The sequence below is a fragment of the Humulus lupulus genome, chromosome X (assembly GCF_963169125.1).
Source record: "Humulus lupulus chromosome X, drHumLupu1.1, whole genome shotgun sequence".
In the NCBI taxonomy this organism is placed as follows: domain Eukaryota; kingdom Viridiplantae; phylum Streptophyta; class Magnoliopsida; order Rosales; family Cannabaceae; genus Humulus; species Humulus lupulus.
Genome location: NC_084802.1, coordinates 228,295,157 through 228,322,757, shown reverse-complemented (window position 1 = coordinate 228,322,757; position 27,601 = coordinate 228,295,157). Strand labels below are relative to the sequence as shown.

At 33.0% G+C, this 27,601-nt stretch overlaps 2 protein-coding genes across 2 annotated transcripts; one reads left to right on the top strand and one right to left on the bottom strand.

Annotated features, from left to right (window-relative positions):
- Nucleotides 1-8,041: 8,041 nt before the first annotated feature.
- Nucleotides 8,042-8,963, bottom strand: LOC133807192 (uncharacterized). The gene is made up of 2 exons (XM_062245371.1): nucleotides 8,850-8,963; nucleotides 8,042-8,767 (listed from the first exon to the last, which is right to left on the bottom strand). Exons 1-2 carry the CDS (start codon nucleotides 8,940-8,942, stop codon nucleotides 8,042-8,044), a joined length of 819 nt encoding a protein of 272 aa, XP_062101355.1. The 5' UTR covers nucleotides 8,943-8,963.
- A 668-nt stretch (nucleotides 8,964-9,631) lies between these two features.
- Nucleotides 9,632-10,969, top strand: LOC133806834 (uncharacterized). The gene is made up of 2 exons (XM_062244921.1): nucleotides 9,632-10,236; nucleotides 10,450-10,969. The coding sequence occupies exons 1-2, from the start codon at nucleotides 9,632-9,634 to the stop codon at nucleotides 10,967-10,969; spliced, it is 1,125 nt and encodes a 374-aa protein (XP_062100905.1).
- Nucleotides 10,970-27,601: the final 16,632 nt, after the last annotated feature.

Below are 27,601 nucleotides of genomic sequence, written 5' to 3'. Positions count from 1 at the left end.
CTAGTTTATCCAAGGTAATACTATTCATAAGTTCTATTTTTTATGATTCCTTAGTTTTCCTTAAGTTTCTTTCAGATCCTAACTTCTGTTTATGATTTTGATGGTTAGGTGTTTAAGTTCTTAATTTAAGGATCTTCTCGGTAAGATTCTTCTTTGATAGTTTAGTTTTCTTTTCATCTCTTTTCTTTAGAAACTCACCATTATTTATGTTTGGTTTTAGGAGTTCCAATCCCGCTCTTGTCTCCAATATTCCGGTTTTTTATAAGGAAAATTAGGTAGTTTAGTATTATGATCTAGTTATAATATGGTTTATGTTTGTATGATCTAACATTTCAGGTACAATAAAGGGGTAAGTGTGTCTGGACCTAAGGTGTCTAATGATGTATGATGGACTATGTCCGGTAGGCTCGGTTGCCAAAACTTTATGACGGACCTATGCCCGGTGTATGACGGACCTATGTCTGGTGTATGACAGATTTTTGTCCGGGCTTAACTACCACCCATGTATAAACACTTATCTTTTTATTATATCTGACTTGTTATTATAATTATGCTTATGATATATGACCTATAGTTATGATTATGATTTATGACCTATGATGTATGATCTATGACCTATGACTTATGACTTAGAGTATGACCTATGATTTATAGATTATGATTTAGAATTATGACTTAAGTTATGATATGATCTAGAGGTTTGTGCAGGTATGACTTTTGTGAATTTATGTTATGAAATATGACTAACTCTTGTTTGTATTTTCCTTATTAGGCTTAGAAGCTCACTCCTTATGATGTTATTATTTTAGGCAATTAAGGATAGAAAGACCGGTGGCGAGTGGGACCTAAGAGCTTCGTGATGTATTCGTTGGGGACCATATAGTCGAGGAAGATCAAGCAGACTATTTTTTTTATTTTTTAAAGCATGTTATTTAAATGTTGCTCATTTTTATGTTAAAGAAAATTATGTTATTTTTTGTAAAACCATGGCCATGTATTTATTTTTAAGTTTTCATTCAATAAAAGAGCAATATTTACGATTATGACCCAACGTTGTGTTCTCGATAATCTATGAGAAATTAGGGCGTTACATTGAATAACTCTTAGAAAACCACTTCACTTAAGGTTATATTTATAGGAAAATGTTAGGGCAACCAAAATAGGGTAGTTACCATTTTTTATTTAATTATTTAATAAAATAAATAAGTGTATAATTAGAGCAATTACTTGCTCACCAAATCTACTATATGACTGGCCACTTAAGGGTATAAATGTCATTTTGATTTTTCAAATTTGTTTCCAAAATTACCCAAAATCAAATGCTCATTTATTTATTTTAAATAATAATTAATTAAATACTTGTACAAAATAACTATTTATATTTTGAACATTTATTTAATTTATTTTACTAATATTAATACTGACTTATTAATATCAATAAAGTTGCTCAAATGTCTATAGAACTCTCTTTTGAATATTTCTAATTAAATTCTCGAACTTTCTCTTATCTCCAATTCTCACCTAAGATCAATAAATAATTCACCATTATTTATTTATGCTGACCCAGTCAACTCGATTTTTCTAATTGATAATTAAATCAATTATTTTAAACTACTAGATCTAATTTTACTAGAGACGACATGTGAACCATGGATCCAATGGACCCAAGCTACAATATGTTCTGGTGAGTTTATTTATAGTATTAAATTATCTCACAACTTATTAATTTCTCGTGACTCCACTATAGACTCGGAATTAAACTCTTGAATTCACATAACGTATTTTCCTAACAACAAATGTGTTATCCATTGTTATAACCATTACAGTCAGTCAATCATCTATCGATGACTTACTAACAAGCTGGGTACACATTACCGTTTTACCCCTCATCAATATTTTATCCATAACTCCCACTAAGTTCCTTATAAATTATATTTCCGTGAACTTAATCACAGAAATGTGATCTCAATCATTTTAGCTTTTGAACAAAACAATTAAGGAAATCATGTTTTCACTTCTCATACAGAAGTTATAAATTTCATATCTATGAATAATACTCACACTCAATTACACTACTAAATCTCCAAGATGTAAGTATAGGCTAGATCATAGAATAGCCTGGTAACGAATAAAGAAAAAGATTTAAATAATATAATTGGCAGAATATTGTCACTCAGAATGAAGATCGACTTGACCTATGGGAAACATTGTGACATTGATTAGATTCAATAACAACGATACTTATTTATCCATCAATAATAAATATCAGTCCTAGTTTGATGTAACCAAATACATCTGATCATATCTACTTGGTCAATGCCTTGGACAAGACATCACACACCGAATGTGTAAGTAGTTCATATCGTAGATTACCTAATTAGTGAAAATCCAATGCATTGATTTAAAATCTCAGGACTCGTTCTTTTGAATATATAATTACAACTATAATCCATTGTGACCTAGCCACTATAATTGTAACTATCCATATGTTTGAGATTTTATGAATGTTTGTATTAATTAAATAAATATGTAATAAAACAGTCGAACAATGCAATTGAATAAACAAACAAAATGATTTCTACTTCTTTTATTGATAATAAATACATGTTACATGAGAAAAATGGTCTTATTAAGGGCATATAACCCAACAAAAACTGTGTCTGAAGTATGAATTGAATGAACCCCACAAATGTAGTGACAGGAAAGGTCCTTGTGTCCCTCATCTTGTTCTTAAAGCTTTTAACATAATTGTCAGTCATCATATTGTACCTATTCCAAGGAAAAGAAACATGACTTAATAAGATAAATTTATCAAAATATATATAAATTTAAAAATAATTACAGTTGTACCTATTCCAAAAAAAGTAAGCTCGGACTACCTATCAAAATTGTTGCCTTTTAGATAAACTACTATGGCTGGATCTATCAATGTGATTTTATCAAAGTGGTGATCAAACTTAGACTTGTGAAAAGCATATGCCACCAACTAGTTGTAGCAAGCACCATGTTAGGCATCTGGAAAAAAAAGCTCCAAAGCTTGTGTAATGTTGACATACCTGTCCAATACAAATGTCAAGTTCTCAACATCTCCAATTTTTTCCTTCATCTTCGACATGAAATGCGTCCAAACGTTGTTATTTTCATTGTCGACTATAGCAAATTCAATTAGATACAAGTGGTTATTTGCATCTAATTAATGCAACTTCACACAGCATGTGGTCACCATATTTTGTCTTCAAGAAAGTGTCGTCCACACTTATCCCAAGATAACATATACTAAATCCTCTTCTACAAACTCCAAGTGAAAAAAAAATTATTGAACTAACCATCTTCTATAACAAAATTTGTGATTGTACCTGGATTCCTCTGCTGTAACATGTTCCCAGAAGATGGTAACATGGCATATGATGCTTCAAGTGATACATAAGAGATTTCTCTGAGCATCATCAAGCCTTTTCGTAAGTCATCTCGATGTCATAATCGTTATTTATGTCTTCCTTTTTGATGTTTGCATGTAGCTAGTCCCTCTAGTCTGATATTTTTTCATAACATAATTCTTAATAACCTAGGGTGCAACTTGACGAGCATGTGTGTTTATTGGAGAAGATAGTAATCTCAAACATGTCGCATTGATTAGATTTCCCCTCCCCCCCCTTCCCGCCCCCCGCCCCTTCAATTTTCCCCCACAATCAGGATCCTTCATACACCAAACTTCAATACCAGACTTCTTCACCACAAATTCGAAAGTATTCTTCATTGCTTACAAGTGGACTTTCTTCTTCAAATCCAACTTGTTCTAATCTAAAACGTTTGACCAACATCTATTGCTCCACAATTCATGTTGAATGACATATGCATCGCACAGGCTCAATTGTATATGTTGAAGCACTCCATTTGAAATTGGCGTCCTATGTATTGGAACGACTACTTTGTGAGCTTCCATCTCTACATCCATGGCTCTCTTGTCATGCTAGTTCATACGCTCCATGATTTTTTTACTTGGTGGACATGTACAATGGCTAGCCTTTGCTATGGCATGTCCTCAGAGTTATCATTAGAACTACTACCTCCTTCATATTCCTCCTCATCTACACCCAAATCAGTAATTGGATTGTCATTGACATAGAGCTTGTACTTATAAAATGGATCATGTGTGAGAAATGTATTTGGAACAAAAGTCTTAACTTCATTTCGACCTTCTATGTGTTTACTTGGCCTAGGATTTTTTTTTGGAACAACTAATTGGATATGACTTGGAAAATCCTTGTTAATGCTCTCTTGAGGAGATAGATCGAGAATAATATTGTTCTTTGTAATAAGAGTGACACAAACAGGAATCCGTTGTTGTAAGGATATGGATATCTTTTCAATAAAAGTAGTCACCCCTTCATCATTTTTAAAAAGGACAAGAGCTAAGGAAAATCCAGGATATATGTAAGGGACTTTAACTTCAAGTCAAACAATGACCTATCCACATCAAGCACTTAAAGTTAGAGTACTTTAATTCCCTTGCTACATGAATTAATGTAGTAGAACATCATTATAAAGTCTAGTTATTTTCTTTGTGTTCCCAAACACTATTATACAAACACAATTATGTTTACTCTTGAACCTATGAAGTCAAACAAAAAAACCCTTAAAAAAATCTGAAAGCTATGTAAATCAGTGCAAAATAATGCAATATCGATGATCAATTCAATAAAGCTTTTAGAAGAAAAAATTTGATGCCCAAACAACATACAATTGATGGAAAATTGATGGTTTTTCAATAATGGTTTTTATACACTGAAATCGATGGTTTTTGTAGTTCATATCTTACATCAAAATGCCACCGATTCACGTCATATTGGCATCGATTTCAGTGTCTCCAAAATACAAGTATTAACCTTGCATTGTTTTGGTATTGATATTCAGTGTATAAAAATCACAAGGATGAACCTTGCATCATTTTGGCATTGAAATTCGCTCGAGATTCAAATTTTCATATTCAAACAACAATGAAAAAATATAAAATAAATCGCAAAATCATGAACAGAAGTGTTTGAAAAAAAACATCTATTAGTACTTATAATATATACATATCATTAGATAGGGTGAGAAGATATTCTATGATTTTTCTACCCAAAAACAATAAGGATGATATTTTTTTGAGTTTAATGGTAACTTTGAAATTTTAATAGAAAGAGAGAGAGAGAGTCAAGGGCTTTTTGGTCCTATTTGTATTTTGGAGCATATTTTTCCAACAATTAGTAATTAATATTTTTTAAATACTAGGTATATATTATGTATAGAATCTCAAATTTCCTTCTTTTTAAGTTTATAATCTCAAATTTACCATAATTTAATGCATCATGTTATAAATTCAATCATCATTTAAAACGAATATTATTATTATTATTATTATTATTATTATTATTATTATTATTATATATGAGGCACTTTTAATGGTTACTATACATAGATGATTACTTTAATATTAACAATTGGATTAAAATCAATGGTTCATATTTATAATTGTTAATTAATGTTTCTAAAAATAAATTTGATTTTTTCAAACTTTTAGAAGGGATACATGATAATATGACAGTCATATATTTATTAATTAAATAATAAAAAAATATTTAATATTCATTCTTCATTATTGATTCATTCATTTTATGTGGTACATGAGAAAAAAATTATTTTTGAATTAATAGGAATAATTAATGTGACCATTATTTTTTTTACTAATGTTTATTACCTAATTAATCTAAAAAATTGAAATTATTGATTTTATATATTGTATTTATTTATTTTCATCATCATTATATTATTTCTCATCAAAACTTGTTTAGTAATTTATGGTAACCATCCATGGTAACAACCGTTGAGAAGTCTTTTGTATATATATATATCTTCTATATAAAAAGTGTGTAGATAACATAATTTTTTTATTTTAACTGGATTTTATTTTTTTTTCCAGTTAACTTTAATAGAATATTCTCATATTTAACATAATATTCTTATATTTAACGGTGATTAAAAACATGACTTAAACTTAAATAAATAATTAAAAAAATCAAAATAGGATATTTTTTAGATATTTTATCATGATAATTATTTAAACATATAATATATAATTTTTTATTGTCACTACCAAATTTAAAAATTCGAACAAACATAAACTTAAACAAAAATAATAAAAAATCATTTATTAAAATAGGACATTTTTAAGATATTTTATGATAATTTAATTAATTAAATCATATTTATTTAAAAATAATAAAAACATACATATTATTTTTTTATCTTATAAATTTGTGTGATACTTTGTTTATCATCAAGTGATTGAAGTTTTTTCTCTTCATCAAATTCACTAAAGGACATTGCGAGATACATTATAAACTAAAAATAGTTGATGCATGTATACTACCGTCTACACTATGATTTTTTCTATTCTTATTTTATTTCTATTATTAATTTCTTTTTAAATATTATAGTATTTTATATATGTCATATAATCATGTAAATATATATTTATATCAACGTTGTGTTTAGATGTCATATATGTAGGGATTATTGATATAAATATTTATATATACTATAAAATTATAATTTATTCTATTATATATATTTTTTAAATGGTGAACAAATTTTTATTAAAATTATAAACAATGTTTACAATTTTAAAACTAAGTAATATATATATATAGACACAATATATTTGAATAAAAGATCCCTTTTTAATAAATAAACCAGGGTAGTTGATTGGGGAAATTTTTGAATCCCCACCAACTAGTAATTCAACATTCATCATAATTTTCAAGTCGATCTATGTTAGTTAATTTGTGATCAAAATAATACCAAACTAGTAATATTATTATTATTACATATCAGGTGAAAATTTTGAAACTCTCTCAATAAATATATATATATATATTTTCATGATTCTCTTATTATAAGCTTATTTGTGGGATCTTACTTTAGCTAGGGCAGTTAGACCTAAGGATGATCTTATCATTTTATCTTCATCAAATTAAACACGAATAATAGTTTCCAAGTAATGAAATTAAATAAAACAGAGAAAGAGCAATCATGATTTGAATAAAGAATGATATCATGTGACATGTGTAATGCTTACCAGAAATCACTCTATGAAAACTCGTTCATTCAGTTACATTTCAATTCATCCCATCTTTCCGTCATTTGGCTTGGTCTTATCTTTTGCTTGAATTTATAAATAGGATCACCGGAATAAAGAATAATAATTAAAAGCAATGGCTAAACCTTGTCGTCAAACCAAGTTTCTTCCATTGATTAGTGTATAATTAATATAATACATATTCTTCCTACTAATAATTGTATGTCTCAGAAGAAGTTATAAGGCTTAATTAAGTATATATCTTATCTTATTATGTAAGCTTAATAAGATATTAGGGTATTTCTTTTAGAATCTCCTTTTCAATAAATAAAATATAAAATAATAATGTTTAGATTAATGGACTAACTGAACTTAGGCCATATGCAATCAGACGGTATTACGGCAATATATGCCGTGGAGAGCTCAAATCCATCTCCAACCCAACTCCAAAAATCCCCCCATTTACCCGTTGATGAACAGTGCCACGGCATATATGCCGTGCACTGTTCACACGCCATTTTTTTTTTTATTAAGATAAATCTATTTATATCATATATATATATTTATATATATTTATATATATATATATAAAAACATATGAGTATTATGTGGGTTTATATTTTATGTTGGGGTTTTTAAATTATAAATACACATATAATTTAATTTTTTAAATAAAATTTCAAATATTTCATAATTAATTTTTTATATAATTTATTTTAATTTGTGTGAAAATTCTTACTCTACACTATAAGAAATAAAATTAACATTGAAATTGATTAAATATATAAAAGATAATTAAAATATTACAAACTTACATTCTAATATTAAAATCAAATACACCAAACATAAAATGGAAAATAATATATATATATATATATATATATAGAACACAAGACAAACTAAGACATACTTCTAATAATTTTAAAAATTATTCTCAGTTCCGCCAAGATAGTCATAATATTGACTATAATCTTGTGAAGGATTTTGAGATCGTTGATGTTCATCTTCAGCTCCTTCCCTGTGTTCTTCTTCATATTGAGATCTTTGGAACTGAGATGCTCGATATTGAGATCCCTGATATTGAGATCCTTCTCCTTGTTCTCCATGTTCGGATGTTTGTGCTCTTGATCTGTAAATTTTTCTCCTTTCGCTTTGAATAAATTGGCGAAACTCTGGATCGGATATAGAATTCATATCCATAAATAAAATTTTATTCTCTTCTCTCGTTCTAGCCACATCAACCTTTTGTCTCAGAAGTTCATTTCTTTCAAAGTTACCCTTTTCTATAACGTTAACAAGTTTTTGACTTTGTTCCATTAATTTCTTAAATTGTTCATCACTTTTTTGTTTTCCTTTTGCTTTTTTCACACCGATAAGTCTTTCAGATAAATTAATAGGAACTTCCTCATCATTCATATTAAGATCAAATGAACTCATACCGGTGGGTGTTGATGTCGGTGATTCGAAGCCAGAAGAACAAGATTGGGGGGAATTGAAACTACGACCTTGTTGTTGGAATCTAGCTGGTGAATTGGTGTTGTCATTTGTAAATTTCTCACAATCTTTAAGAATGGACCACACATGAGCAAATTTGAACCCTCTTAGGTACTTTGGATCTTGTGCTAATAGCATCTTCGCTTGATTTAACTATTGAATAATAAATAAATATTGTCAATAAAATTAAAAATAAGTTACTAACTAAAAATAAACTATAACAATATATACTCACAATATCTTCTTGAGAAGCACCACTTGGATTTTTATTTTCAATTTGGTTGACGCATCCCCTCAATTTTGAAATTGCCGCAAGAATGGTCGTCATTCGAGTTTGCAAAGATCTTCTCGGTCGAGGTTGACTACTAAACTGTCCAGAGTGATATGCTAATTCAACTCTTGCCCACATCTGATCTCTGGATTGGTTAATTCCTATTATTGAATTTTGAGAAATGTCAAGATACACATGACACAAGTGCACATCTTCTTCAATTGAGTATGAAGAAGTTCGAATTGAAGTCATTTTGAAAGAGAAAGAAGTTGGTTTAGAACTATGTTGAAGAGGTGTGGTCATCTTATGTGAAAAATATGCCATTATATAGGGATGTTGAAGCTAGATTTCTTAAGACAAAATAATTTGAAATCTGAAGACAAAATACGATGTGACAATACAATGCTACGGGTATCTTTTCTGAAGACAAAATATGATGTGACAATACAATGCTACGGGTATCTTTTCTTAAGACAAAATAATTTGAAATCTGAAGACAAAATACGATGTGACAATACAATGCTACGGGTATCTTTTCTGAAGAAAAAATATGATGTGACAATACAATGCTACGGGTATCTTTTCTTAAGACAAAATAATTTGAAATCTGAAGAAAAAATATGATGTGACAATACAATGTTACAGATATCTTTTCTTAAGACAAAATAATTTGAAATCTGAAGATAGTGAATATCTACACTATAAAACATTGGCTTAATGTAGACCAACAACACATACGACTAAAGATGAATTCTCATTATGGTAGTTCATCTTATTTGGCATCGTCTTCTTCTTCTTCTTCAGATGATGATGATTATTATGATGATCTAGAAAAACAAGTGGTATGTCAAATTACTGCTAACAACAATTTTTGCATCGCTCAATATCAAAATAACGAAGAGTCACACAGGGGCTCAATTCCTGGTCATATAGTAGTCAACCGTGACCGAGAAAATGCTGATCGCAATCTCTTCAACGACTATTTTGCAGAGAACCCTCGATTTTCTGCCTCGATGTTCCGCCGAAGATTCCGAATGGGTCGTGCTTTATTCCTTCATATTTATGATGTTGTACAAAGGCATGACAATTACTTCGTCCAACGAAGAGATGGACTCGGTAAGCTTGGGTTATCGGGTCTACAAAAAGTAACAGCCGTATTTCGAATGTTGGCATATGGTGTACCGGCAGATGCTACCGACGAGTACATCAAAATAGGAGAATCTACTGCTTTGGAAAGTTTGAAACGATTTTGTCGTGCTGTTGTCGAGGTCTTTGGAGCCCGCTATCTCCGATCACCTAACGCTGATGATGTTGCAAGGCTACTACACATTGGTGAAAGTCGAGGTTTTCCAGGAATGTTGGGTAGTTTAGATTGTATGCATTGGAAATGGAAAAATTGTCCTACGGCTTGGGGAGGACAATACGCTGGTCGTATTGGATCTCCGACTATTATTCTTGAAGCTGTAGCTGACTATGATCTTTGGATATGGCATGCATATTTTGGTCTACCTGGATCTAACAATGATATTAACGTGTTGGAGGCGTCCCATCTTTTTGCTGATCTTGCTGCGGGTGTTTCTCCACCCGCTAATTATGTCATTAAAGGGAAAGAGTATAATATGGGTTATTATTTAGCCGGCGGTATATATCCAAAATGGTCTACTATCGTTCAAACCATTCGTGAGCCACGTGACCCGAAGAAACAATTTTTTGCTCGAAAACAAGAAGCATGTAGAAAAGATGTAGAACGTGCGTTTGGAGTATTGCAATCAAGATTTGCCATTGTGGCAGGACCAGCGCATCTATGGAATAAGAGGATATTACATGATATAATGACTTCATGTATTATTATGCATAATATGATAATAGAAGATGAACGTGACTTTAATGCACCCATTGAAGAACGGTTCGAAGTGCCAAGTCCAGAAGTTGAGATGGTGGGTAATGACGATGCTCGATTTCAAGAATTTCTAGCTCGACATAGAAAAATCAAAGATAAGGATGCTCACATTGCACTTCGAAATGCATTAATTGAACACTTGTGGGACAAATATAGTATCGGAAAATTAGTTTCATTTAATTAATATTTCAAGAGTGTGTTATGTTTTAGGGTTAATTAAATATATTTTATTGTAGTAGTGTAATATTTAAATAGGAAAATGTAATGTGTTATTATAATTTCCAAGTTTTAATATTTATGAAATAAGTTTCATGTAATTAATAATGACATTTTTACTTAATTGATTAATTAAATAATAAAATAATAAAAAGAATATTCTATTTTATTAAAAAATAATATAATAATAAATAATATATTTTTTTGTGTAATTTTTGGTGTTGTGATTGGAATGGAAAAAAAAATATGGTGTTAAGATTCTTGAATTTTGGTATTGGTGCAACACCATAATAGGATAATGGGTTGGAGATGCTCTTATATTTTTAGCTTCAGATTGATTAATAAACAAGTGTAGTGGAATCTCATACTCGGCTCGGCGCCGGCCCAACCCAAATTTTAAACTTTTTCATGGTAAAACAAAATGTTTAATGAGTAGCGTTAGGAAACATATAATAATATAATTTAAAAGAATTATATTTTTACTTAAAACTACTAATAATTAAAATTAGTTAGGTATCAGTGCGTGTAATTTATAATTTATATGTATTATATTAGTTAAAGTAAAACTCTTGTAAATTTTTCAGAAAAATTTAAATAATTTAGGAAAATAAAATTTAAAATAATATTTGTGTGTGCGCGAAAAAATGGAAAGTTTGAAACTCTGTTTTAGTACTCTAAATTATTCAAATTTTCCTAAAAACGTAGAAGAAGTTCGATGCGACTACAATGAGTCAATGAACACTGTCATGTAAAAGAACTAATATCATAACTTATACACGTATGTAAAAATATTTCGCCATAATAGTGGATAAAAAATGTGCACTATTGTAGTGATGTCCTATTTTGTATATGGTTCAAACTTAACCAAAATTATGACACCATTATAGTAAAACATGAAAAGTTAAAGAAAATAGACCCAAAAAAACAAAATCTAACTAACATTCATCTCAATTACTTGTGGCATGCTTTTGTAAAAGGCTGAAACAGTCAGTCCTTAATTGAACACGCTTAAATTGTATTATGTTTCAAGTTTGAACATAAAATGATAAATTTCATTGTAATCTTTCAACAATCGCTCAAACTCCAATATGTTACTCCTTTTGAGGTGAACTTTAGTCAAGTTTATCAGTTTCTTTTACTTCAATGAATTCCATTGTCGTCTTTAAACTGAAAAAAGGAAAAAAATAAATAAAACAATTAAAGTAATGATAATATTTTAAACTAGAACAACCGCCTCATTAGAAGAAATAAAAAAGAAAAAGGTCATAATCAAAGAACGTCACACATTGAATTGGATGGAATCTAGAACCAGAAATTCCTAATTAATTAAAAAAAAAAAAACCTACATGTTAAATCCATATAGTTCTTTTTTTTATAATTGAGGTGGTCTATATTTTCAACTTAGGTGACAAATTCCTCTTCTTTAAAATAAAGTCTACAGAAATGGAAGGATAGTTTGTAGAAAAATTTGAACTTGTATAAGTTAGGCCATATTCTTCCTAACATTTAAATAATATGGGACCAGAACCCTTTGATAAAAAGAAAATTAACTACGCACAAAATAAATCATTAGTATATAGAAAACTATCTTGAGGGTTATATTTATAGAAATATATATTCATAGGATCTCATTTATATAAGTCTATATGCATATTTTTTATTGTACAAAATAACATGCAATAGAATCATAAATACGTGCATAGAAGTAATTTTCATTCAGATATTCATAAATAATACAATAAAATCATTAGAGTATTTACGAAATGCGTAGCGGAACAATGACTACACATTTTGGATTCCCTAACATTTTGTCATTGTTGAATGCTAGGTATTACAAGGAATCTAGACCGCTTTGAAATAAGACCACAGTCTTCCAAATCTTTATCTAAAACAACCTAGTGTTTGTGTGGGCAAGTCTCAACACATGAGACGAGAATTCCTAGAGAGAAAACTAAGAAAGACTGGGCGGCTAGGTATAGAATATTAGTAGTGAATTTTTACATTGTCAAATTCATCTTCCCTAATGCATTCTATAACACTAGTATATATATGCAATTAGCTAGGACATAAAATATGTTTTATTTTAATTATTTAATAATTATAATTAAATACTTGTCAAAATTAACCAATTATAATTTTGATATTTATTTAATTCATTTTATTAATATTAATATTAATATCAATCTATCAATATTAACAAAATTGTCTCAATTGGCTATAATACTCTTTTTTGAGACTTTGTAATAAAATCCTCAAAGTTTCTTCTATTTTTTTTCTCACAAAATATTAATAAATAATTTAACATTATTTATTTCCATTGAACTAGTTAATATGATATTTTTATAATTAAATTAATTATTTAAGACTAGCAGGTTCATTTTGATAAGAGATGATATGGAGACCATGGATCCATGAACTCAAGCTCCAATAAATTACCGTGAGTTTATTCATAACAAATAAACTCATTGCCTTATTAATTCATCGTGACTCCACTATAGACTCAAAATTGCACTCTTGAATTCATAGAACGCTTTACACCAAATGTGAATATGTTATCCATTGTTGTAACAAAAACTGTCATTCAATCTTCTATAGATGATCTACTAATAAGACGAGTGCAAATTACCGTTTTATCCCTCATTGATATTTTTTCCTTAATTCCCACTAAGTTCCTTGTAAATGATATTTTCGTAAAATTAATTACAGAAATGAGTACTATATCATTTAACACTTGAACCAAGCTATAAGGAAATCATCATTTCACTTCTTAAACAAAAACTATAGATTTCATGTCTATTGCAACAACCCTCAAAACATACAAGACCAAATCATGTGGAAATTTAAAAAAATTTACTTTTGACTCATTATACCGAAAATTCATATAATTTTTTTTTAAAAGATCATGTGCACACACTTTTAGTTTAGCAAACGAAATTACAACTATTCGTTTACAGAGTTAAAACAAAAAAAAAATGTCATAAAAGAAATAACATGCTCTCAGCGTTTCTTTTCAAAATGATGTTCTATCAAAAACCTCCCCAGGTTGGGCCACATATACATATCCACAAGCAGACTCCAGTGTTCACTGCTCCACTTTGCTTTTGCACTTACCTACAACATGAAACAACTAGGTAAGCGAAATCGTTTAGTAAGAATAACCTTGCACACAAATATACTAAGCCCAGTAACGGGGTGCCCTAAGGCACTGCAACCAGTCATTAGGGTACTGGATAAATTCCAACCCTATCATAAAATTCTCAATAATAGTCCTAACAGAAAGTAAAGCACATCGGTTATGCCTAACAACCAATGTTCATACATATCAAAACCACCTGCATTAAGAAAATCCCAGACATTCAAAATATATAACCAAATCTGAAATAAATACTCTTGTTATTTCTAACAGTCAAGTTCACACATATCACAATAACATGCACCCAGAAAATTCTTAGAACTTTCAAGATATATAACACACATCATAACTAATCAATAGATTAACAGCAAGGGATCCGGGCCTAAACCCGGTTCCAGAATTTATGTCTTGGCTCCAACCCGGACTATATTACCATTGTCCTAGCTCCAACCCGAACTATATTTTTACCATGTTCTGGCTCCAACCTAGACCATATTACCATTTTCCTGGCTCCAACCCAAACTATATTTTTACCATATCCTGGCTCCAATCCGAACCATATTGCCATTGTCCTGGCTCCAACCTTGACTATATTTTTACCATGTCCTGGCTCAAACCCGGACCACATTACCATTGTCATGGCTCCAACCTGGGTTATATTACCATTGTCCTGGCTCCAAATCAGACTATATACTTATCATGTCCTGGCTCCAACTTGAACTATTTTATGTTAGGGTTCTGGCTCCAACCCGAACCTACTTACCATTTAGCCGTAGAATGCCAAAGCATTGCAAGAGTAAGCATTAAGCATACCCTGGTCTTAATGACCCAAACAAAACTAGTATAATCTACTACTACATGCACACACTAGTATATTCATGTTATAATCAAGAACGAGAAATGCTAACTTACTTGGAGTCCTTAGTTCCCAGCTGGATCTTTTAACTCTGATATCCTCTTTTCCCTTCGCGGTTACTGTAATTAATACAGTATACTCGGATTAAACTATGGCATACTCGTATAGTTAATATTCTATGATAGCTATATTCAATAAAGTTCTCTTAGAGACTCTATAATAAAATTTCTCTTATACACTTTACAATGCATAAGACCAGATTCCGCTTTAATCAATTTACGGTTTCTTGAGAAAAATCATCCTTGCCGCAACATGCTATCCGAGCTGTGCATTTTAATATTCTATATCTGGATGAATCTCTCAATCGTATTACGTGTATTTTGGTTACTTATAAAAGGAGTTTTAAACAACTCTTAAATTTAGAAAACTACCCACTTTTTACTCAAGCACAAAGTTTACTGTTTTCCATTCTTTACTCAAAAATACCACGTTTCGACCTTTTACAATTTATCATCTGTTAACGATGATACTTTTCAGTTTACGGTTTTATAAAAACCTAACTCCCATTCTTACCATCTTAATCCATAACCTAGGATCTCTATTACATCATTTTCGGAAAGAAAGGGCAATTGGATTCCGTGTTTAGAAAATAGTAAAAATAAATTCTCATAACCTTAAGCTAATTTGGGGTTGGTTAGATATCCAAAACTTTGACTATATTTTAAAACAACTTCATTTCTAATTCTAAGCCTAACTTTTTCGCTATTCATTTTAATGTGAAAAAAATCCTACATTTAAGCTCATATTCTTTGTTAGGTTCTCTAACCACAACCCTTTAAAACATCGTTCACGTATTATGCGTCCTAATGATAGGAACTTGGTGAAATCTCACGTCAAAATTCAATTTACGTTAGGAAAACTAATCTCCCAAAACTCGTTTTTTGTTATGGTTCGAAATTACTATTTTCCCCCCTTTTTAGGGCAACTTAGAAAAATTACTACTCTTAAACCGTGACATATTTTAATCTAAAATATTACCAAAGCCTTTATACATATCTTAAAAAATTTCTCACCAAGTTTCATAATTTTGGGGATGGCGAAACCCATTAAACTATTTAAATAAATTTGGGCAGTGCCTGCTACCCAAGAGTTTTTCTTGGATTATTAGGATTTTTTGAAAAATTATTTCTCTTACATTGTAGCCATCTGAAATTTTACCAGGATCTTTACTCATATATAATTTATTTTCTCTCAAAATTTCATAATTTTTAGGATTGGGTTACCCATTAAAAAATGTAAGACAATCTGGGCAGTGTTTGCTGCCTAGAAATTTCATTTTCAGATTATTAGGGCAAACTGTAAAACATTTTCCCCTAAAATTTTCTATTATCCTTATACATATTTAAACTAACAATTTACCAATTTTCATAGCTTTTGGATTGGTAAAATATGTTCAATATTCAATAACGTGCACTGCCTAGAAATTTTCCAGATTGCATCAAGATGCAAAACAGTTCATAACTTAGGTTTGAAAACACTTTTTTTTTTTATTTTCCATTGCCTAAACTCAAGTACTAATCTAGAACTATGCAACCATAAAAGTTATTTCCACAAAAAGAGGTAGTAGGTATGATCTGACCCATTGGAAGTCAGACCACGAAAACATGGCAGCATGCTTTTTTACACATTCTAGCAAAAATAAACACAACTATCGAAACCCTAGCCACATGCATGCATGCAAATCAACAAATCAACCAAGCTAACTCTCAAGCATAAAATAAATTTCAAAAACTAAAAAAAAATAACCTATATAACCATATATAACATTAATAACAAAAAATAACTCAAAAATCAACCAAAAACTCTACCTTTGTAGTTCTAGCTTTGAGATGAGATTCCTTAGTTTTTCAAACTTCATCCTTGGATTCTATACACTCAAACCCATCCCCAAAGGTTCCACATGTAGATTTTTAAAAGAGTGTTATGGTAGAAGATGGAGATGAGTGGAAAAAATACCAAAACTCTAAAATCCTTACCTTTGTTCTCACTAAAACATCAAAAAGCTCCAAATCTTGAGATCTTCTTAGATATAGTTTTTAAATATCTCCAAGCTAAATTAAATTAAATAAATGTGACGAAAAATAAAATTTTGCCACATAACACATAATTTTGGTAATTTACTCAAATTGACCAAAATTCCCTTAAAGCTCAGGCAAGAATTTCCAATCTTAAGCCAGGTAGATTGGAATTAAATCCTCAATTAATTTTTCTTAATTTTATTGGCCCGACTATACAATCCCAGTTGCTAGATATTTTTAAGCCATGGTATTCCTCTTTTCACCTAATCTGAGATTTTTCCATTATTAGGGTTTTCCTCTCACCGGTCTCATGCCGGTGGATTGGAGATCGGCACTTTCTTTCATATAGTGCCTCGTACGAAGCCATCTTGATCGATTCATGGTAACTGTTGTTGTAGGCGAACTCAATTAATGTAAGTTTTCCACTCCACGATCCTTCAAAATCCAGCACACAAGCTCTCAACATGTCTTCCAAGGTCTGAATCGTTCGTTTGCTCTATCCATCCGTCTGTGGATGGAAGGCAGTACTAAAATTGAGTTTAGTTCCCAATCCCACTTGCATTCTTCTCCAAAACGGTGAGCTAAATCATCCATCATGATCGGTCAGTATAGAGATGGGAACCCCATGTAATCACACTATCTCAGTAATGTACAAGTCTGCCAACTTATTCACACCATCTGTTGTCTTAATGGGTAAGAAATGAGCAGATTTTGTCAATCTATCCACGATAACCCAGATTGCACCGTGCCCCTTCGGAGTGTGTGGTAACCCAGTAACAAAGTCCATGCTGACCATTTCCCATTTCCACTCAGTGATCTCTAGCGGCTACAATAACCCTGTAGGTCGTTGATGCTCCGCCTTGGTTTGTTGACACATCAAAAAGTGTGCCACGTACTCCGCTACATCTCTCTTCATTCTTACCCACCAAAAGTATCTTTTGAGATCCTGATATATCATTGTGGTTCCTAGGTGCATAGCGTAAGTAGTATTATAAGCCTCATAAAAGATTTGTTTCTTGATCTCCTCATCATCAGGCACGCATAACCTACCCTTGAAACCCAACACTCCATCCTCCGAGATGTGAAACCCTGGTTGCATGTCTTTCATAGTCTCATGCACCAGTCGTTGGATCCACGGATCTGCGAGCTATCCCCCTTGGATCGCTTCCATGATCGTGGGTTTCACGGATAACTTTTCCAATCTTCCCACTACTATCTCCAAATCCAATTTTAATGTATCGGTTTGTAGTTCTTAGGGTATTTATTTCACCAAAATTACATAAGCCATTAGCTTCTGACTCAACGCGTCAGCTACTTTATTAGCCTTGCCTGGGTGGTACAATATATTACAATCGTAATCATTGAACAATTCTAACCACCTTCGTTGTCTCATGTTTAACTCTTTCTGGGTGAATAAATATTTCAGACTCTTATGATCCGTGTATATGTCGTAGTGGATCCCATAGAGATAGTGTCTCCAAATCTTCAATGTGAACATTACCGCTGCTAACTCCAAGTAGTGAGTTGGATAGTTTTCTCGTAATTTTTCAGTTATCGGGAGGCATACGTGATCACTTTGCCGTGTTGCATTAATATGACTTCGAGTCCCTAACCTAATGCATCACTGTAAATGGCATAACCCTCTGTGCCTTTTGGGATAGTGAGCACTGGCGCAGTTGTTATTCTGGTTTTTAACTCTTGAAAACTCTATTCGAACTTGTCTATCCACTCAAACTTGATGTTCTTCCAGGTCAGTATGGTCATAGGCGTAGCTATTTTGGAGAAACCCTCCACAAAACGCCTATAATACCCTGCCAGACCTAAGAAAATATGAACCTTTTGTGCATTCTTTGGGGCTTTCCATTGTTTCACTACCTTGATTTTGGCCGGATCGACTACAATCCCGTCTCTCGGCACCACATGTCCTAGAAAACTCACTTGAGTCAACCAAAATTCGCACTTGGAGAACTTGGCGTACAACTTTTTCTCTTGCAATCGTTGTAAGATTAGTTCCATGTGTTGAGTTTGTTCTCCCTGGTTTCATGAGTATACAAGTATATCATCTACAAACACGATCACAAATTTGTCTAGATACTCACCCAATACCCTATGCATAAGATCCATGAATGTTGCGGGCGCATTGCTAAGTCCAAAATACATCACCATGAACTCATAGTGGCCATACCAAGTTCGAAATGCAGTCTTGGAAATATCTGATTCCTTGATCTTCAACTGGTGGCATCCGGATCTCAAGTCGATCTTTGAGAATACCGATGCTCCCTACAATTTATCGAATAGATCATCAATTCTGGGCAACGGGTATCGGTTGTTGATCGTCATTTTGTTGAGTTCACGGTAGTCTATACACATTCTCATGGAGCCGACTTTATTTTTCACGAATAGTACCAGAGCTCCCCCAAAGAGAATGACTTGGTCGTATAAATCTTTATCCATGTAGTCTTGTAATTGCGCTTCCAGTTCTTTGAGCTCTGTCGGTGCCATCCGGTACGGTGCCTTTGAAATAGGTGTGGTTCATGGAATTAACTCGATCTCAAACTCGACTTCTCGATCTGGGGGTAGCCCTGGAAGATCCTCAGGAAACACTTCCGAAAATTTGCACACCAGTGCTACCTCAGGTGGTGGTAGCTTAGACTCCCTATCCTTCTCTATTATGTTTGCCAGGTAGCCGATACATCCATCCTTTATTAATTTCCTAGCCTTCATCGTGGAGATTATAGCGAAACTTCTCGCGGGTTGTGCCTTAGAACACGAATGGTTCTTCACCAGGTGGGTTAAAAGTTACCTTTCTTCATTTGCAATTCACCACCGCCCCGTATTTGGTTAGACAATCAATTACAAAAATAACCTCGTACTCATGTAAATCTAAAACTAGCAAATCCACGATCAACTTCTGACCTTCTACCCAGACTGGTAAGGCTCTAACCCAAGACTGTACCATCATATCCTCCCCTGAGGTAAGGATACACCACATACATTTGCCATAGGCTCAGGCTTCCTATCTATCTTATCAACATAAGATGAAACAATAAAAGAATGGGATGCACCAATGTCCATCAATGCATATGCTGAGTTATTAGCCATAGGAAGCTGACCTGACACCATGTCAAAAGTCCCAGTTCCCTTATCACCCTGGGTGAGTGCATAGACTCGTGGTGCAAATCCTAATAGCTTTGGTTGGTCGTTTCCTCCCTTTTGACTATGAGTCGAGCAGTGCCTGGAGAAATGACTCGCCTGGATGGCGTTGATTGCATTTGTTGCACTGCGGCCAATAGTTGTTTTCTCTCCTTGGCTGTTTGTTGAAGTTTGAACTTCGGCTTGGTGGCTCCATCCTTCATTTAATATTTCCACCATTAGGAAACCGAGAGTTTCCTGGAGCATTGGTCTTCCCCATACTTTGATTGCCTCTGGATGCAACCCTGCAAGAAGATTCACTCTGGTTGTTAGAGTATCTTCCTCGATCATTTGGAACATATGCTTATTCTTCAGCTCTGTAGGGCTCCTTCTTTTCTTGTACTAACTAGGATTCTTGGCAGATTGCTCGCTCTACGATTTCATCATAAGTGCCTAGGCTGGTCTTCCCGGTGTCCACGAACTGAGCTATCTCTCTTTTCAACCCCTTCATGAATTTGCGTACCCGTTTGGCTTCAGTGTGTACCAATTCCGAAGCAAATCTCGAGAGTTGGTCAAACTTGCGCACGTACTTCTGTACGCTAGATGACCCTTGGACTAGGTTGGCAAACTCAACCACCTTCCAATCTATTACCATCTGGTTGTAGTCCTTGGCATTGAACAGGATCAGGAATTCTTCCCATTCCATCTGTCCAACATCACGCCCCTTCCTAGAAATATCTGACCAGATGCGTGCTTCCTTCCTCAACATATACACCGCACAGATTACCTTTTCCCTTTCGGTAGCCACCACAAAGTCAAAGATCCTCTCCAACATGTTGACCCATTCCTCTGCCATTAGGGGGTCCAAAGTTCCTTTGAACACAAGTGGATTTTGCCTGCTAAACCATTATGAGATCAGTTTCAACCTCTCCCTCAGCCTCGACCCCTTCCTCTGCCACGACCACGACCTACATCTTGGTCAACGACTGCACGTTCAGCTGGGTCTAGTGAATTAACAGCTCGACGGCCTCTGGCTCGAGTGTTAGGCACCATCGCGAGTCTCTATACAATAATGTTTAAAACCTTTTAGTATACAAGTTTCCCGTGCACAAGGAAAAGGAAAGAAAATCATAACGATTCAAATCAAAATAGGTAGTCATAACATTCAAGGTGATAGCCTAGCAATGCAAAATGATCATGACAGATCATGCCATAAAATTTTAGTTAGCAAAATGATAAATACAAAAGAGAACCCTAACTACGCGTGGGGTTTCTACATCCGCGTGCTACCACTATTCAAAAGTTCTACAAATTAGTAGGTTTGCAAAGTCTTTACAAAAGTCTCAACCAGACTTTCACAACAAAACCTAATATACCCTATCCATCAACATATCCAGCTCTATTTCGGAATACTCGTCCGGCTGCTCGGGATCCTCCTCTGAATCGCTCTCGTCGTCACCCACTAGGTCCACTACTGGCTCGACCATCTCCTCCACCACCTTGCCATGTGCTACAGCTACCACTGCGAGCTGGGGTGGCTTCGAGGGTGCAACGTCGGGTGTGGGAGCCTCTACTGCCATCTGCCCCTCTCTTTACCTCTCCTGCCACCGGGACATGCAGAAATGTGGTCCGAACGTGAGCTCGATAGATGCTCGGAACACTGGCTAGGAGACGATGGTTGGGTCCTCGTAGCGATACTGGAACCAGTGACACGCCTCGTTTCTCAGGTATAGGCTGTTGGGAATTGTGCCCTGAAAGCATATGTAGTAGACATTGTTTTAAGAAATAAATAAATAAATTGAATTTGTTATGCATATATTTTATGGACTATATTATTTTGTGATAATATTATGTAAATATTAGAAAAATTTCTAAGTTCATATATGTGTTCTCAATCACGTATTGGTACGGGAGGATTGTGTTCGAGATAAATGAACGTGAATAGTTTGCAGTAAAATAAACTTAAGGAATCTTTAGATTAATTTCTGCAAGTACGGTCCACTAGTATTATGAATACATGTGTTCTAGATCCGAAGTACTAGTGTAGTAGGACACTTTAGCTGAGGTACTTTATATATTAGAGAATATATAGAACTGGACCAAATATGTTTATTAATACTTAGTTAAATACCGTTTCGAAGTATTAATTAAATATATCAACTCATGATCATATACAAATAAATCTTAATCCTGAAGTTACTATGAACTCATGTTTATGATATATGAGTTTTTTGATTCACTCGTTAGGGTTTGTCAGAATGATCAGGCTAGAAACTTTTATTTTGGGAACTCATTAATGTAAATGGATGGGGACATAGTATATAGATATGGAATCTATACCTTCTCGCAAGTGATTGAATAATGGTTCTCTTAAGGATTGACTTTTGGGACTGAAAGGTTATTGAGCTCAAATTCATAATTTAGTTCTGAATTAACCTTCACTAGTAAAGTCAATGGTACATAAGGAAACAAGATATAATTAAAAGTGTAAAATTGTAATTTTATTCTCGATTAATTATGAATCATTATTAGAGGGTTAATTTGTATGTAATGATTATATTAATGGACGCTTTATATTATAAAGTACTCAGTAAATGAAATGTCTATAATTACAAGAGTTCAGTCTCATATTTATAGTGGAGTAATCATGAGATTAATAAATTAATATTATTTAATTAAAGAGTTTAATTAATAATATCATATTTATTGGAGCTTGGAATTATAGGTCCATAGGTCCCCACAACGGCTTTATCAACACTATTCAAGGCAAGAGTCGATATAAAGGGAAAAATGGTTGAAAGACATATTTAAGAACAAATTTGTTCTTCGAGCCAAATATGCAATTGTGATAATATTGATTGATTAATTAATTATAAATTAGTTGTAATTAACAAAATTAATTAATATTTAATTATTATGTAATTTTCAAAATTATATTAAATAAATAATTAATTAATTATAAATTTTGAAATTATAATAAATTAAATATTTAATTTTGAAATTTTTATTTAATTTAAATTGGTTTTAATTAATTGGTAGAATTAATTAAATATATTTATTTGAGTGAGAGATAATAATATGATAAGTTCAAATTAGATATGAATTTAAGAGATTGATATTTTTTCAAATAATTAATTTTATTCGATAATTAGTTAAAAAGATAATTAATTCAAATTTGAATTAATTATCAAGTTGTTGGATTTTTATTTGATAAGGTAGTTTGAATAAATAATTAAATAATTATGAAAAAATCAAATATCCCTAAAATATAGGGTGGTACACGACACACACAGTCCATGGACTGTGTGTGGCGTGTACTACACATTTTTCAGGGATAGATTTTTCAATTTTATTTATTTAATTAATTAATAAATAGAAAATTCAAAAGTTAGTTTTTGGATATTTTCATTAATGAGATAATTAATTAATTAAAAATAAATTGTAAATTGGTTACAGATTTATTTTTTAAATTTAAATATTTTCTATTTAAGTTTGACTTATCAGAAAATAAGTAGACACTCTGTTATTCACTCTAAAGAAAAGAATGAGACTTTTCTATCTCTCCCTGAAAAAGATAAAGAACCAATCTCAGGCCTATTCTTTTGATCTCATGTGTTGAGTACATCAAGTAGAATCATAAATTAACTATCCTTTATTATGTAAGTGCCCACACACTTCTTGAGGTGTAGAGAACGTTGTGGAAGATCTTGGTGTGAGTACCTGGGAGCAACTTGGATAGGAAGTTCGTTCAAATTACGAAAAGATAACAAGGACACTTGATAGGCATCAAGAGGTATGGTTTCTATTCTTTTCTTGCTTATGATTAACGTATGTATATTAATGGATCCGCATATTTAAAAGTAGTTTAAATATGTTACAAAATTTTTGTTGTACACTGGGCCAACCCACCACCATTTCGCTGCGTATTAGGAAACTCGTTCCTAATATAGGCTAGCCAGCCTCACCTGGTAGGCAGGTGGAATCTCCATATCCCGAAGGATTATATCGATCATGTACGTCCACTCCCATACTTCGAATGAAGACTCATGTTTCCCCAGAGAACACGCACGGGTATGCACTATGGAGGGCTTGGTGAAAGCGGAGCCTCTGTGCTAGAGGATACTCGAAGAGTGGGTCCTCTAGGACCGGATTAACTTTCGCTGGCAAGTCTGCCATCGCACCTACAATTTATAGAATTGAAGTAAACAAAAGAAAGCAAAGGAAACAGATATGAAAAGACAGTACTTATGGTGAGTGTCGGTCTATCTTGCAGAATGTACATGTGAGTTTATCTACAGAATCGGCTCAACTCGAGCTCTGATACCACTTGTAACAACACTTAAAACATACAAGACCAAATCATGTGGAAATTTAAAACATTTTACTTTTAACTCATTGTACCGAAAATCCATATAAAAAAAACTTTTAAAGATCGTGTGCGCACACTTTTAGTTTAGCAAATGGAATTACAACTACTCTTTTACCGAGTTAAAGAAAAACAAATGTCATAAAAGAAATAACAAGCTCCCAGCATTTCTTTTCAAAATGGTGTTCCATCAAAAACCTCTCCAGGTCGGGCCATATGTACATATCCACAAGCAGACTCCGGCGCTCACTGCTCCACTTTTATTTTGCACTTACCTACAACATGAAACAACTAGGTAAGCGAAAACGCCTAGTAAGAATAACCATGCACATGAATATACTAAATCCAGTAACGGGTTTCCCTAAGGCAGTTACCGCTCCAGGTCATTAGGGTATTAGATAAATTCCAATCCTATCATAAAATTCTCAATGGTAGTCCTAACAGAAAATCAAGCACATTGGTTGTGCCGAACAACCAATGTTCATACATATCAAAACCACCTGCATTCATAATTTCCCAGACATTCAAGATATATAACCATATCCGAAATAAATACTCTTATTGTTTTTAAAAACTAAGTTCACACATATCACAATAACCTGCACTCAGAAAATTCTAAGAACATTTAAAATATATAACACACATCATAACCAATCAATAGATTAACAACAAGGGATCCAAGCCTAAACTTGGTTCCAACATTTATGTCCTGGCTTTAACCTGGACTATATCACCATTGTCCTTGCTCCAACCCAAACTATATTTTTACCATGTCCTGGCTCCAACCCAGACCATATTACCATTGCCTTGGCTCCAACCTGAACTATATTTTTACCATTTCCTGGCTCCAACCCAGACCATATTACCATTGTCCTGGCTCAAACCCGAACTATATTTTTACCATGTCCTGGCTCCAACCCGAATCATATTACCATTGTTCTGGCTCCAACTCGGTCTATATTACCATTTTTCTGGCTCCAACTCTAACTATATACTTACCATGTCTTGGCTCCAACCTAGACTATATACTTATCATGTCTTGGCTCCAACCCAAACTATTTTACGTTAGGGTTCTGGCTCCAACCCAAACCTTCTTACCATTTAGCTACAGAATGTCAAAGCATTGAGATAGTAAACATTAAGCAGACCATGGTCTTAATGCCCAAACAAAACTAGTGTAATATACTACTACAAGTACACACTAGTATATTCATGTTGTAGCCAAGAAAGAGAAAGGCTAACTTACTTGGAGATAACACCACCACAATAAATAGAATCTACAAAAAATTTGGATTGATAGAGACTTAAAATAGATTGAGAAATAACTTGCAAACTCAAGTAGATCAATGGAGTTCTTCAATATTTGATGAAGCTTCAAAAACCTAAGCAAGACCATCACTTTCCTTGAGCAAATCCTTCAAGCAAATCAAACCACAAAACCAAGGCTTATACATGTTGAGAAAAATTGTCCTAATACTCTATTTCCCGGCCACCATTGATGCTTGAGGCCTTCTCTTTGAGGAAATGAGGATTGAGATTGAACAAGCCTTCAACTCTCTAAGTCAAGCACTTTCTTGGAGAGTTTTTGGAGAAAACTAGAGATTCTTGGAGCTAGAGAGAGAATGAGGGTAGAAATAGATTAGAGAGAGTGATCAAGTCTCCCAAATTACTGTTTTTGACTAATATATAGAGAAGGCACCGTTATTAGGTCTAACCAATAGGATTAGACTTGCAAAATACGTTATTTAGAGCATTTACATAAATTCACGTAATACAGCAGGCGACATGTCGCCTACTAGGGTTTCTGGAAAGCCTAGCTTCCAGGCAATGTATCGCCTCCTGGGTGGCGACATATCGCCACCCCCTCTGACTTTGGACACTTCAAAAGGTCCAAAAAATTCTCCGAATGCCACCAAATTTTTTGGCAACCCTTAGATACTTTTATGTATCACTTTGGACTCAAATTTGCATTTTATAAGTGCCTACAATTTGAAATTAAATTTCACATTGTTGACCTTCGATTCGGTCAATGACACAGAGTCAAGTAAAATGACAGAAATGAGATAAAATCCAACCAAAAAGATAAATGACACAAAGATTTATAGTAGTTCGGCCCCAGAAGCGGTAATGACCTACATCCACTTAGTGTTCTTATTAATGTAGAACTCCAAATCATGCGATCAATGAACTAGGGTTCACGAGTTTCACAAGCTTGGAGATGAATACAAATTTGGCGGATAAAAACACTATAATTTTCTCTTAAAATCCAAAAGTCCCCTATCTTGAGCCCTTTGAGTCTTATTTATAGGCTCAACGAGTTCCTTATGGGCTAGTGGGCCTTGATTACATTTAATACAAGCCTATCTGAATAATAATGGAAATTACAATTATTATATAAATGAGAGATTGCAAATCTATAAAAGATATCTGAAATACTGCGATCAGCCTGGTCGCCTATGAAATATGCCTTCTGCTGAGTGAATCCTCTTCTGGTCGATGGTTGAACAGAACGTACCCACTTGAATAGTCATGTGCACCCCACGTGCATATTAATTTTGCCACATCATCAGGTGAATCTTTTTTAGGTAAACCTTTACCCCCAAGTTTATTTTACTGCGACTAGCATATAATAAACTTACTCGACCAGCGTTTCGTCTGACCTGTCACATCTGTTAGCACCTTTTCGAAAAATTAAACAATCATGACCGTTACAGTTTCCCAAAAATATTTTGACGGCTAACACAATTTCCCATGTATCGAAAATTTACCCCATCATTACCTCTTTAACTGCACCACAATCAGTATAAATACATCACCTCTCTAACTTTTAAAATTTTACCGTTTCCTTCTCCTTCCTCAAGAACTCAGAAAAAAAAATTCTCAAGAGACACCGAGAAAGCTTCAGTATTCCAAGACGTGTTTGATCAGCTCCGAGAAATATCTTTGTGATTTCTTTGAAAACCGCAATCCAAGTAAGTTTTTGAACTCATCTTCCCTATTATACATTCTAGAATAAATTTCGTAAGTTTTCTGGT

What these genes read in the sequence shown, in the direction of transcription:
- LOC133807192 (XM_062245371.1), bottom strand. Translation starts at nt 8,942, where the DNA reads ATGACGACCATTCTTGCGGCAATTTCAAAATTGAGGGGATGCGTCAAC. An exon ending in GTGCTTCTCAAGAAGATATT is followed by an intron (nt 8,768 to 8,849) that starts GTGAGTATATAT and finishes ATTATTCAATAG; the next exon opens with TTAAATCAAGCGAAGATGCT.
- LOC133806834 (XM_062244921.1), top strand. Translation starts at nt 9,632, where the DNA reads ATGAATTCTCATTATGGTAGTTCATCTTATTTGGCATCGTCTTCTTCT. An exon ending in GGTGAAAGTCGAGGTTTTCC is followed by an intron (nt 10,237 to 10,449) that starts AGGAATGTTGGG and finishes TTTTGCTGATCT; the next exon opens with TGCTGCGGGTGTTTCTCCAC.